Source organism: Solanum lycopersicum, chromosome 5, assembly GCF_036512215.1.
Source record: "Solanum lycopersicum chromosome 5, SLM_r2.1".
NCBI classification, from domain to species: Eukaryota; Viridiplantae; Streptophyta; class Magnoliopsida; order Solanales; family Solanaceae; genus Solanum; species Solanum lycopersicum.
The window spans coordinates 11,102,263-11,117,433 of record NC_090804.1 but is presented as its reverse complement, the minus strand read 5'-3'; the positions used below and the strand labels follow the sequence as shown (position 1 = coordinate 11,117,433).

The following is a 15,171-nucleotide window of genomic DNA, read 5'->3' as shown; positions in this document are numbered from 1 at the left end:
GGACAGAACTGATGCTTCAAGGATCCTTTAGGCATAAAATGGGTAGAGTAGAAACCAGAGAATTTTATATCAATGCAACAGGAACTGCCTCGTCAATTACTAGTACTGTGTGTGGTATTTCTTTTAACACTTACTGCTGAGACTTTGTCTTCAATACTCAGGATACCTAACAGGGGATGGGGTCACTATGTCAAGAAGGATTGGCCTCCTTTAGAGGGTAACACCTCTCAACTTGACATATGTAGGCGATTCTCAAATGATCCTACTTTATCAGAATATTCTAGTGTTGATAAGGGATGTATGTTACCTTTACATCAGATGTTGTTTAATGTAGTTCACAAAATTCTTCTTCCAAGAAAGCAAAAAAGGACTGAAGCATGTTACTTGGATATCACACTTATGGACTTACTATTGTCTAGGACTCAAATAAACTTGCCGACCTAATAATGAGTCACATACATAGTTTGTCCAAGGTTGATAAAAAGCAAAGAGGTTTGGGTTATGGATTTTGGTTAAGACAAGTATTTGAACATTTTGGTGTGCCTGTAAAGAAGTGGCAGATTCAAACCATTTCTGATGTCATGGGGAAGGTGGACTACATGAACATGCCTGGTACGCCTAAAAGGGTTGATGTGAAAACTCAACGGTTGAGGGCTTCTCTTACTGCTGTAGAAAAGGAGATGGAAGCACTAAAAAGGGCTCATTCAGTAGAGATGGAACAGGTTCAGATGGCTCATAAGTTGGAACGTGAGGAATTGATTGTTGAGAACTGCAGGATTAAGGAAGAACTCACTCAAACTTAGGCTGCGTTACATCAAGAACAAGCAGTGAATTTTGGGCATCTACAAAGTATCATGGGGTTGCTAACCAAGGGATCTTCAAACTCTTCCACCTCTATGGCACCCTCTGTTTAATCAATCCTCATATATGCATTATCTTATAATTTTTTGTTTTTGACTAGTTAAAGACTGAAGTAGACATTACTATTTTTGTATGTATTTTGGTTTGATGACTAACTCTTGATGTCACTAATGACTTTGTCTGATGCTCTATTCTAGTATGCATATGTACCTTGGTTTTCAATGTTTTTTTTGGCTAATGGCAAAAGGGGGAAGCAGCCTGCAAACTTGTAGGATGATATTAAAGTGCTCTATATGTTGATTGATGTATTGTGTACCTATTCAAAATGCAAGCTGATTATTTGCCATAGTCAAAAAGGGGGAATTTGTTAAATCTTGAGATTTTGAATATGGCAAAAGTGAATTGAAAACAGGTAGTACAACATGTTCCAGTGAAATATTGCAGCAGGTATGCAAGTGGCGGCGTATGTGTTATATATGGAAACTTATATGTACGTTTTTGTTTATAGTAGTTTACTTGGTTAAGGAAAACTATTAAAAATAAATTTGAGTACAATAATGTTTCGAGAAAAAGAGTTAGTAGAAGTCAACAAGGATTTGTAGAAGACAAATACAAGTTGATTTGTACAAGGATTGGCTGAATTTCTGGTTTATAAATAGAGAGCTATTTTGATCAGAAAAACTTGCGCACCTACAAAGAGAGAACTTCAAAACACGATCAAGAGGGTTGAGAGAGTTTTGTTAAAATCTTTTGTGTGCTGCGAGTTGAGTGTTAAAGTTGTACGATTGTATTCAAGAGTTTTGTTTACAATCTAGGTAGTAGATTTGCTTGACAAGTTATAGTACTTGAAAAGCATTGAAAAGATAGAAAACTAGGGAGTAGTTTTTTGTCTTGATTAGAAGGAGTTAGAGTTTATAATTCCTTAAGAGCTAAAGAGTTGTAATCTTTGTATTACTTGAAATTTACAATTAATGCAAAGTGATGTTCAAATTAATTACTGTTAAACACAAACAAGTAGTAAATACGTGTTCCTTTGAAGAATTCAGGAGGGTAGAATTCCAACAAAAAGAAATTACAACAGTCGTTAAAGTTCGGTTCGACCTACAACATGTGTTTTGTAGATGATTTCAAGTTTTTCATGGTGGTTGAAGGTGTTGAGTTGTTGAAGAAAATTATTTTTGAGCAATACCTCAACATCTCTAACTATAAATATCAAGGCCAAATTACAAAGTGTTTGTTGCTTCATGAGTTGGAGTAGGACAACACCAAAGAGCTTCACGTTCGTCGTGCAAATGGAAATATTTTGCATTTTAGTATTAAAGAATTTGTCATCGAATTGAGCTACAATGTCCGCATAATTTTGATGATTTTAGATATTCGAAATTCACTCCGAGCAAGTTGTTTGAAAGGTACTTTCTTGACGCAAAAACAAGTGAAAGCAAAGGACATCATTTCAACAATTTCATATGGGCATATAAATATTAACTAGGATGTTCAAATGACAATTTTATACTTTATACATACATTCACGTTTTCATCACTTGGTGATACAGTGATATTTATTGACGATTTCATAATGGATGAATATGGGAAGTATGAACGATTTCCATGGAGGCAATTGACATATTCAAAGTCGATGAAAACAATGAGGTAAGAGTTTACATCGGCTAAACAAATATATTGGTTAGCTGGCTTGTCGTATGACACTTTTATTTGTTTATTTTTGTTTTTTCAAAATATATTGGGTAGGGAAAGGAAAAATGAGGGAGGGGATCACAATACAAGGAATCGAACACTCACCAATAAGGCTGGAATTTAGTAACCAACCCACTAAGCTACTAAGATTCTCATAATAGTAATATATGTAGTTTAGAAAATATTAGAATAATAAAATAAAATGAAAAAAATAAAAATAAATAAAAGGAAGAAAGTAAAAACTAATTAGTTCGTAATTACACAATATAATTTACTACCAATTCACGATTTCTCCTTGAAGATTGGAGAGTGTAATTACTCCACTCAAGGTTGCACTTAATAGCAATTAGACAGTCAACTAAACATGTCAAAAGATACTTCCTCCGCTTCTATTTATATGCCATCCTAACTAAAAATGGATATTTCTTTATATTTGTTATTTTATAAAATTAATATATCAAAATATTATTTTTATTGTTTTATCCGAGTTATTAGTTTTGAAAATATGATTCTGATCAACACAAAAAAACTAAAATGTTAATTCATATTCATTGATAATTTAATTAATCAAAATAAATTAGTTGATGTTTAATTATTTAAAACTTGACTCCAAAATAACACTAAGTAAAAATATAATGATAAATTTACCTAAATTTTAAGGAACATGAATTTAAAATAATATAAACATTAAATAGAAACGAAAAGAGTAATTACACTTAATTATACACCAAATTTAATTGGCTAAATGACTTTTCAAACGTGTCATGATGATGACATTACAAAATCCTTCAAATTCCACTCGGAGAACAATGATATGATGCCATTGGTAACAATGTTGGACGATCATAAAATTTAGTTAATATTTGATAAAAAAAATTAAAAAATTATGATCTTTTATTTTATTTTAAAATAAACTGATCTTCTTTTTAGTTTTAGAGAAAAATATTTTAAAGCTAAGAAAGTAAAAATATTTTAAAAATAAAATAACATAGATAAGATATTATTCTAATCAAATTTTCTATGTAAATTTTTTTTTTTCCTAATGTCATTATATTATGAAATTACATATTGCCTTAAAATTCAACACAGGCACGACAAATGATATTACATATTTTCTTAAAATTCAACAATAGCACAAATAACTTAGAAAAAAGCATAGTACAACAATCATAATCATGGGAAAATGAAACACTAGCACAGATAATTCAGAAAAAAGCAATAGCACAAATAATTTAGATAAATCATAGTACAACAATCATAATTATGGCAAAATGAAACAATACTATCTTCGTTTATCAATAGTTATACACTATCATTTTTGAATGACTAATAATATTTATCCACTTTATGAAATTAACGAATAATTTTATAATTAGATCCTAATTTTTTTTTATAATTAATCATATACATTTTACTTATTACATATTTCAAGACATTGTGTTTTATTATTCCCTCCATCTAATTTTATTTGTTATGTTGCGATTTTGAAAGTCAAAATTTGACTAATTTCAAAATTAAATTAGATTACATTAATTCAATATTTTAAATAAAATTAAGATAATCAAGAACTATACGGAAAATACTATAAATTATAATTTTTTGTTTATCAATTGATGAAAAAATGCATCGTAAAATGTTAGTCAAAATTTTTATCGTTTCAATCTAAAAAACTTAAATAAAACAATTAAGAATGGACGAAGATAGTATATTCAAAAGGTGACAAAATATAATTATCCTTCTATTTATAATTTCTTAAAAACGCGGCAAAATCAATAGTGAACAAGTATGGTTGGATATAAAGAGTATGTAAACAGACATTTAAATAATTGAATTTTGAATAATTAAGAATGAAATTATTTTAAAAAATACATTTAATTACTGAAATTTGAAAACTTAAAGGGAAAATAATCAAAATTGCCCTTTTGACGTATTGGCAGAGGCGTATTTAGAGGGGTGTTGTGGGTTACATGAACTCATGCTCCTCTCTCTAGATCATATATTATAGTGTTTATACTATCTTTTAAAAAGTATTTAAGTATATATGTGTGTGTCCATGTATAAAGTATCATATAATAATACAATGATGATCGAGTGTACTTGTCTTTTTGAGCAACACCTCTCCAAGTGGTTATCACTTACTGTATTGGCACTTCAACTAATTTTACTTTTGTTTTGTTCCCTTAAATCTTTCAAAATTTTCAAGTGTGTTACATTTGCAAATTCCTAAAAAAATAGCACTATAAATTTTTAGTATAATTAAATTAATATGTATATTAAAATTTAAAACTGAAAGAATATTTTTCTCAATCCCATCTCTCTATTTTACTGATCCTTATATACACAAAGATAGCAACAAATAAGGCTACAAAATATACTCCTAACTAATTTACCATAATACAAGATATTTACCATAATACAAGATATTTATCATAATAAAAGATATTTACAATATATTTAACACACCCACAATCGAAGCGGAAGGTTTGCGGACGCTAAGATTGTCCCGAAATTCTTCAAACAAGACATGTGGAAGACCTTTTGTGAAAATGGCAACTACTTGATAACGGGATGGAACATGTAAAACATGAACATGTCCACGAGCAACCTTTTCTCGAACAAAGTGGATATGCATTTCAATATGTTTTGTACGCTGATGTTGTACTGGTTACCCGATAAATAAATAGCACTTACATTATAACAGTATATAAGTGTGGCTTTCTTAATCGGACAATGCAACTCTAAGAGAAGATTACGAATCCAACATGATTCGGAGACGAAATTGGACACGATATTCGGCCTCGGCACTAGAACGAGACAATGTGGTTTGTCGTTTTGATGACCATGAGACCAAGTTATCTCCCAAAAACACAAAAATCCCGGATGTAGACCATTTGGTGTCCGAGAACCCTCCCCAATCTGCATCAGTGTAAGAGACAAGAGTGGAGAAAGAAGAGGGATAAAGGTGAAGTCCATGATCCAAAGTATCCTTAACATATCGGGATTATTCCTTTGAGAGCATTAAAATAATCAATACGCAGATTATGCATATGGAGACAAATTTGTTAAACAGCATAAGATATATACGGACGGGTAAAAGTGAGATATTAAAGGGCCCCTGCAAGACTTCTGTAAAGAGTGGGATCAGCATAAGGAGCACTAGAATCAGCACTAACTTTCTATTTGGAGTCAACCGGAGTAAGAGTCGATTTACATGAGGACATGCCGGCTCGTTCAATTATTTCATCAGCATATTTCCGCTGTGAAAAAAAACATATCACCCTTATGTCTAGTGACAGCAATACCACGAAAATAATTTAAACAACTTAAATCTTTCTTAGCAAATTCAGAACTGAGAAGAGCTATGATAGAACACCGAAGAGCATCAGAAGAAGCAGAAAGAATAATATCATCAACATATAATAAAATGTAAGTCATGTCCAAACCCTTGTTGTAGATGAATAGAGAATTGTCACACCGGCTATTAGTGAAACTAATGGACAAAACATAATCAGCAAAACGCTTATACCAAGCCCGGGGAGCTTGCTTAAGGCCATACAAAGACTTACGTAACAGACAAACATAATCAGGATGAGTACGATCCCTGTACCCCAAGGGTTGATGCATATAAACAGTTTCCTGAAGCTCACCGTGAAGAAAAGCATTTTTGAAATCCAATTGATGAACTGTCCATGCTTTGGACAGAGATAGACTAAGAACAGTCTGCATTGTAGCCGATTTGACCACCAGACTAAATGTCTTACCACAATCAATTCCAACCTGCTGAGTTTTGTCATCACCTACAAGACGTGTTTTATTCCTCTCAAAAACACCATTAGATTTGAGTTTATGAGTAAAAATCCTCATAGACCGAATCACATTCACATTAGGTGGACGGGGCACTAACTCCCACGTCTTATTTTTAATAAGAGCATCATATTCATCATCCATGGCCATTTTCCAATTTGAATCACGGAGAGCCGCAATCGGATTACGAGGCAAAGGTGACCTTGTAATCTCAAAAACAAAAGAATATTTCTTATTTGGTTGAAATATCCCATTTTGGCTATGGGTCACAACTCTTTGTCGCTGGAGAGGAATTTGAGTGGGTTGTGGTGCTAAATTGTTTGATGGTGTGGGATGTGTGTGGTCAAAAGGGGAAGTATGGGGTGAGGAATGAGGTGATGAGCTGTCAAGGGAGGATGGCCCAGAAGGCGGTTGGGGAGAGTCAGTAGAGGGAGAAGCGGGTTGGGCTTGCTAGGAAGAGGTGCTGCCATGTGGAGTAGATTGGTCCGGGGAATGGGCCACAGGATGTGGAGGGTCGTTGGACGCAACATTAGAATTTCTAAAATGTTGAATAACATAAGAATTTAGTCCAGAGTCCAAAAGATTATATTATGGAGAAAAAGGAGTATGTAACTTTGCAAAGGGGAAGGAATTCTCATAAAAAATAACATGTCTACAAATGATAATTTTACGAAATGATAAATCATAGCATTTGTAGCCACGGTGATTCAGCGGAAATCCCAAAAATACACACGAAGTATATCGGGGTTGCAATTTATTAATAACTAGTGAATTTAACCGCGCTTCGCGCGGTGATAATTTTTGATATAGTTATCACTTATTAAAATTCAAACTTTAATCTAATCGATTGTTAATATTTGCTTTCCACTAAATTGTATCATTTGAAAGTGTGATATAATTTGAAGAAAGATTGATCCCTTATATTACCTTATGTCATCAAATGGAATAAAAATATATTTACTCTACTTGAGCATGTGAAAGTAAACAATAATATTTGATTTTTTTCACAACATTTGTTTAATGGGTTTTGCTATATAATTTTTATCATCCTTTTTTTCTATATTTTTAAATTGTTTTCTTCTCTTTTTTTGTTGACTTTTTTTATCCATCGCCCTTTTACCATTTTGTTCATGAAATATTTTTTTCTTGAGAGTTAAATTCTGAAAGAAAATGATGTTGAAAGTAAAAAATTTTATCTTTCAATAAATTCACTTTGAAGTTGAATTTTAAAATTTTCAAAATCAATAAAAATATGTTTCACCTTTTCACTTTAAATTATTTATAATTCAAAAAACAACTTTTATTTGTGCTCACAAAAAAAATTTAAACGAATAATAACTTTGAAATAATTATTCTTTATAAAATTCACAATTTTCACACTAAACAATGCATTAATCCATGTCTTTTCTTTACCTTCATTTTTCGCATCCTTCTTTTTACCGTTACTTCTCTGCTCCTTTTCAAAATAAATAAGTATATCCACAAAATAATATATTTTATTGATTACAACATTACAAATTAAAATTTTTATCAAATGACTATTTTGTGGGTGTCTGTTCATCTAATATTTTGTCAATGAGTATTAGTGTACCTTATCCTTTATATATTGATTTTTTTTTAAAAAAAATGTTATATGACAAATATTTGTAGCTTAAAAAGAGAAAAATGTTAATACCTGAAATTAATTTATACTTCACCAAGAAAGTAATTATTTGGTAACACTAAATTAGTAGCATCCGAAGAGAAATCGGTAAAAGATATCGTAATTAGTAATATATAACGGATAATTAACTAAATTTTGAATGATTTTCAGTAGAGTCTTTTTCTTCTTTGCATGTGTTGTAAAATCAAACTTTGTCATCCTTAATTTTTCACCTCTCAAGAAAAGTGTTGAATCCTTTTACATGTGATAGTTGTCAATACTTAAACAATTTTAAAGTTTTTGATAATCAATAAAAAAAACCTTCAATCAACTTGATTTGAACCTGCTAACTTAATTTCTTTTGACCATATGATTCATCGAATTATAATCATAAGTAATTTGAGAATTTAAATTTTTTTAAAAAGAATGTGTAGAAAAAACTAATATTCATGGAACAAAATTCCTTTTTGTCAATAAAAAAAATATTCAAATTGATTAGTTTTTCATGTTCTTGAAATTAATAACATTCTACATTTTTTAAATCCTAACAATTTATCATCAAATTGTCTTTATGTGTAATCTAACTCTAAAAAAAATATGGCATGCTAACAATCCAACCGAAAGCAAGGTATATAAATTAAGAAAGCTACATTAGGAAAGCATACACATCTGATCTATGTATAGCACAAAATAATAGACTACGAAAAGACAAAAAAATAATTTAAAATATATTTACTCATATATTAATATACAAATTCATAGCCATTATGAGTCCTTTTATTTAATAGATTTATTATATATTTAAAATTGAAAAAAAATGAAAAGTAAAAATAAAGATAAATTATAATGGCAATATTACAAGCAAGTATGACATCAATTCGTCTATGTTTCATTTTATTTTATATATAGATTCCAACAGGTCTACACATTTAGTATTACAAAAATATGTAATAAGATATTTTTTAGTCAATAAGAATTATACCCAGATTAATCAATTCACAACTTTTCTTTAAATATATTGCATTTCACGTTCTTCAAATTTTTTTCCTTATCATCAATTCATCCATATCAGTAATGATCAACACTGAAAAAAGAAGAAGAATATGGCAGATTAACAATCTAATTAGGAGCAAATGAATAAGTAAGCTACAACATAAAAATGATGAAAAAATTCATTATCATCGAATTATCTATATCAAATCAATACCGTAAAAAAAAAGAATATGTTAGATTAACAATCAAATTAAAAGCAAAATAGAGTAAGGAAGTTACAACATAAAAAGAAAAAAGAAATCACAATCTATATAAGATACTTTTTAGTCAATAAAAATTATATCCAGAATAATCAATTTGCAACTTTTCTTGAAATATATTACATTTCACGTTCTTCAAATTTTATTCCGTATCATCAAATCATCCATATCAGTAATGATCAACACTGAAAAAAGAAAAAGAATGTCAGATTAACAATCTAATTAGGAGCAAAATGAGTAAGCAAGCTACAATATAAAAAGGGGAAAAAATCCTTATCATCAAATCATCTATATCAGATTAATACCATAAAAAAAAAAGTATATGCTAGATTAACAATCTAATTAAAAGCAAAATAGAGTAAGCAAGTTACAAGATAAAAAGAAAAAAGAAATCTCAATCTATATATATAGCACAAAAACATAGACTATGGGAAGACACAAAATTAATTAACATATAATAACTCAAAAATTAATACATATTAAAAGTCATTACATGTACAAATTAAAAATAAGTAACGGTTGATTGAAAAAATGGAAGGGTAGATACATTCCTTTATAACCATTACACAACTTAATTTGGAAGGAAGGATTAAATGTTTTAAATGCTTTAAATGCTCATAATGAGGGGAATTTTTATTTTTGTAAACAGATTTTTAATAGAAAAAAGATGAAAAATTTGAAAATTATGAAAAAATTGATAAATAGTAATACTGGCCATTGAGGCATGCCACATCAGTAAACTGAGATTCAGCTTTATATATATATATATAGATTGTAGATGGAAAAAGTGGATAACACAAACACCCAAAAACCAGTAAATGATAATAAGAAGGCTCCCTTTTATAAAGAATTTCCAAAGGAGATTTATTACCCAACAATTTGCTCGGAAGAATATTTAGAAGGTAGGTTGTCATTTGTAAGGAATGATGTCAAAAAGAAGGTGGAAGTGAGGCATGGACAAGAAGAGTACGACTAATGTTAATGATAGTACGAATTTTTCTTTCGACTTTCCCATTTTTTGAAGAAGTATGAGGACAAGAGAGACGGAAAGACATGCCATGTTTTTCACAGAATTTCCAAAATTGATCATTATCAAACTCCCTCCCATTATCACATTGTACATTTTTAACACTGCGTTCAAATTGGGTGAGAATGTGATTCCTAAAAATCAAGAATGTGTCAGATACAACAGATTTTTGGGCTAAACGAAAAGTCCACAAAAAATTAGATAAATCATCAAGTGATATAACATAGTAACAATGTCCTGAAGAACTCAAAATGGGAGATGACCAAAGATCACTACGTATTATATTAATTGGCAAAGTCGTACTAGAAATCGAAGAAACAAACGGCAACTTCACATGTTTCCATAAATCACATGATCCACAAATACTAGAACTTGAAAGTCTATTACAATCAATATTTTTATTGTGCCTAAGAGCATCTAATATAGGAGCACTCGGATGACCCAACTGATCATGCCAAAGTTTAGGAGAAAGTGCGGCAAAAATAGAGGTAGCTTGATTGTTGATTGGAGTAGTAATTGGGTAAAGGTCGTCCCGGCTATCACACCTCATTATTTGCTTCACCGTTTGAAAACCCTTTACAGAAAAAACAAAAGGATCAAATGCAAGAGTTACGGAATTATCAGTAGTGAATTTTCTAACAGAGATGAGATTTTTTATGATTTTAGAAGCATGAAGGACATTATTTAAAGAAAGGGTCGGGCTTGATGAAGGCAAACAAGTGTGAGCATAACCAAAAATAGGAATTTTATGACCATTACCAACAACTATATTATTATTTGGATGAGTGCTCAAATTAAAATAAGATGAGAAGTTACCTGAAGAGGAATTCATATGAGAAGTAGCCCCGGTGTCCATGTACTAAGACACATCAGTCGGATTAAAGGACATAGTATGCATTGCAGCTGAATATCGGTAGGAGTCATCAAACCGAATTGTTGCTGCTGTCCAGACGCCATGTAAGCCTGCTGATTTCGTTGTCTTGGGCCTAATAGTCCAGCCTGCTGGTTTGGAGTACCAGGCCTGGTCCATCCTTGAGTTGGGTAAGGGCAATGAGGAATAGGCCAGCCATATCCCCAAGGATACACTTGCTGCCAAAAAGCAGGGGACATGTTCGAATCTTGAGCCGCACCGGAGCCTCGCCCAGCAGCCGGTGGATTCCAACTACCATTTTTCCTGGCACCGCAGTAGCCACCACCGAAGCCACGACCAGCATTTTTTCGGCTACCAGAGTTGTGCTTGTTGTTTGACGAGCTGGAATATTTGCTCTTCAGCTGACCCGTGTTTGTCAAATGACCGGAGGAGTCATCTGACGAGGTTGCAACCATGGCAGATTCGGTTGCCACCTCCTTTGCCATTACGGTTTCCTCAAGAACAAGCATGGAGCGAGCCTTGTAAAAGGGAGAAAGCGGATTGCTTTGACGAATAAGCGTGCCCACACCACAGTAGGCTCGGGTAAGGCCACCAACCAACTGTAACACCATCCGGCTATCAGAAACCGGCGCACCGACATTCTTTAACTGATTAGCGAGAGACTTGAGATGCTGACAGTAAGAGGATGCATTGGAAAAATTCTCCATAGAAGTGGTGGAGAATTCTTGTTCAAGAGCAATGGCACGGGAATGTTGGTTGTCCTGGAATATGTCTCGCAACCTATCCTAGGCCTCCATAGCAGTTGAATCAGGCTCAATGATGGTCTGCAGGAGATCATTAGAGATAGTTGCATACATCCATGAAAGAACCGTGGCATCCAAAGTAGTCCACAATTTCTTCTCTTGATCAGTTGAAGGTGGTTTGGACGTACCTTCTTTCGGAGGAATAATATGGGCTAGTACTCTGTGAGAACAAGCATGAATTTTGAATAATTTCGACCACGTAGAGTATTGAACGTTTTCCATCTCAAGAGTGATGGAAATATGGTTCTTGATATTAGAGACAGCCAAAGCTAGATGAAAAAAATTATCCGACATTGTAAGATTACCGGCGAAAAAAATGAAGAAGGGGAAGAAGAAAAGGGGGCGGAATTAGGGGCGTATACGGAAGAAGCACCCTAAGCAACTGATACCATGAAAGAATATTTTCCTCAATCTCATCTCTCTATTTTACTGATCCTTTTATACACAAAGATAGCAACAAATAAGGCTACAAAATATACTCCTAACTAATTTACCATAATACAAGATATTTACCATAATACAATATATTTAACAAAAACTAGTAGTATTATATATTTTGGACCTATACCTTTTAAAATTTTATGGTTCATATTAAGAACCTAAGGGGTCGTTTAGTACAAACATTGATAATGCAACGATTAGTAATGCATGTATTAATAATGTAGGGATTAGTAATGCAGGGATTATTTTTTGTCAAGTGTTTGGTTCACTACTTTCCACTTAATTTTGTGTTTAATTTATAATTCTACTAAAAGTGTCTTTCCTATTATACCCTTGTGTTATTATGAGTGTTTATTTCATGTAATTGGATCAAGGTAGATAACCACCGGAGCGGATAATTTTTTTAAAAGAATTATGTATTCCATTTAATTAGTTAAATCAAATACATGTATACATAAAATTGTTATTAATTTTAGTTATGATGTATCACTAAGAAGATCATTGACGACACAATGTATTTCTAATTTTTTGTTGGTCAAATATATATCTTAAGCTTAAAATAGATTTTAAGACTACTTAAATTGTTCATACATAAAGCTTATTTTTATTTTTAAAACAAATAGTTCAAGTGAGTAATTGACAAATCATCTTGAATATAATAAAAAAAACAAGGAAAATTTGAGAAAAAGATATTAGTGAAATGATTAAATTACACCAAACGGATTTTGAAGAATTAGAAAAGAACATTTATAATCATTCCAATATAAATAAAAAGTAAATTACAAAAGAAGTTAAGAAAAAAGAATAAGAGGTTAGTTTAGTCATTTAGGGGTCTTATCCAAGGTTTAACAAACCTTGGATTAGTTATTTCTCCATTTTCTAGGGATAAGATAATACCACATATGATGGATAACAATCTATGAATTAAATTAAATGAAGTAACCAAACAATGTATTAAATGGACTAAAATTTAATCCATGGATTATTCTACCTAATACGGCCTACCAAACGAATTCTAAAAGTTAAATCGATCAAATTTATATTTAAGATATATTTTTTCGTAATTACACACCCATATAACTGAAATTCTGAATACGTATTTCCGTATCGAAAAAGGATAAAAACTATCATTATAGTTGGAGATAAAAAATAAAATAATAAGTGCCATTGGTTATAGGATTATCTATATATATCCATGACTAATCACGTCGATACAACTCTTTTTTGAAAAGTCAATATTAGTATTAGTTCCGATGGGAAATGGAAAAGTCAATATTAGTATTAATTCTGATGGAAAAACTGATATTATAAAAGTCTATTTTCTTGAACAAAGTTTCATACTAATCACATATCAATTTCATCCCTTAAAAAATATGCAAAAACAGAGTCATAGCCATCTCAAGCCACAGAGATCATGGTGCCTCGTTACAGCATTAGTTGCAGTTCTACTCTTCATTTCTCTGTTTCTCAAAACGTCTAACAATTGGATCCTTTGCAACAACAATAAAGCTCCAACCATGGACAATTTTCTTGTTGATAAGTTGAATTCACAGCAAATCTTGCTTGATGCAATTTTACACTATGCCACATCGCGAGTGATACCTCAACAAAACATCAACGAAATCCGAATATCGTTTGACGTTTTGAAAAATCGCACTCCTTGTAATTTCCTTGTATTTGGTTTGGGTCATGATTCACAGATGTGGGCCTCATTTAATTCCCGTGGGAACACATTGTTTTTAGAGGAAGATCCGAAATGGGTGGAAACAATCGTAAAAGACGCCCCGTTTCTGCACGCGGAGACAGTGAAATATCGAACGATGTTATCAGAGGCAGATGATTTAGTTGAGCATTACCGTAAAGAGCCAGATTGTTCAGCGAAGAAATCTTTTCTACGCGGCAATCATGGATGTAAATTAGCACTAGATATGCTATCGAATGAGGTTTACGATAAGGAATGGGATTTGATTATGATCGATGCACCTCGAGGGTATTTTGCAGAAGCACCAGGTAGAATGGCAGCCATCTATTCGGCGGCGGTTATGGCGAGAAACAGAAAAGGAAAAGGCGTTACCCATGTGTTTTTACATGATGTGGAACGGAAAGTAGAGAAAGTTTATGCAGAACTATTCTTGTGTAGAAAATATTTGGTCAAAGGGGTAGGAAGGCTTTGGCATTTTGAGATTCCACCAGCGTCCAATGTGGGAGATAGTTTTTGTTAGAAATGCATCTAAGCTTTTACTTTATAATTTTCTTCACTTCCTTTCCATTCCCAATGTTATTATTTGATTTTTCAAATTTCTAAGTTTCTTTGTTTACATTGTTGAATCAGACTATTCTATTAAACTATTCAAAATCGTATTCACCCCTTAATTTGTTTTTAAAAATTAAACGAAAGCCTTAGAGATAGTGCTTGAATTTCCCAAAAAAATAGGCAACTTACTAGAATAAGCTGTTACACCTAAAAAGTGTCTGGTAAAACTTAGAGTAGCATTCAAGACCATTTTCCTTTTTTTATTTTTGAGATCTTTTCCAAAATTGGAATCAAGTTAATCTAATTGATGTATTTTACTAAAAACAAGTAGATTAAATTAAAATAAATAATAAATAAAAATAATTTAACTGAATACTTTTTAAAGATTGTTAAAAAAAATAGTGTGATAAATAAAATATACAAATGAGTAATAAAGTAAACCAAGAACGCTCACTGAATTTTAAAATAATAATTTTTATCATGTTTACTCGAAAGTATAGTAATATTTTTTTTTCAAAAA

General features: G+C 31.6%; 1 protein-coding gene and 1 pseudogene across 1 annotated transcript; one reads left to right on the top strand and one right to left on the bottom strand.

The window, feature by feature from the left end:
• Positions 1-10,988: 10,988 nt before the first annotated feature.
• Positions 10,989-12,250, bottom strand: LOC101268473 (uncharacterized; annotated as a pseudogene).
• A 1,425-nt stretch (positions 12,251-13,675) lies between these two features.
• Positions 13,676-14,753, top strand: LOC138348515 (arabinogalactan O-methyltransferase 1-like). The gene has a single exon (XM_069297928.1). It carries the CDS (start codon positions 13,771-13,773, stop codon positions 14,617-14,619), a length of 849 nt encoding a protein of 282 aa, XP_069154029.1. The 5' UTR covers positions 13,676-13,770; the 3' UTR covers positions 14,620-14,753.
• The last annotated feature ends 418 nt before the right edge of the window (positions 14,754-15,171 follow it).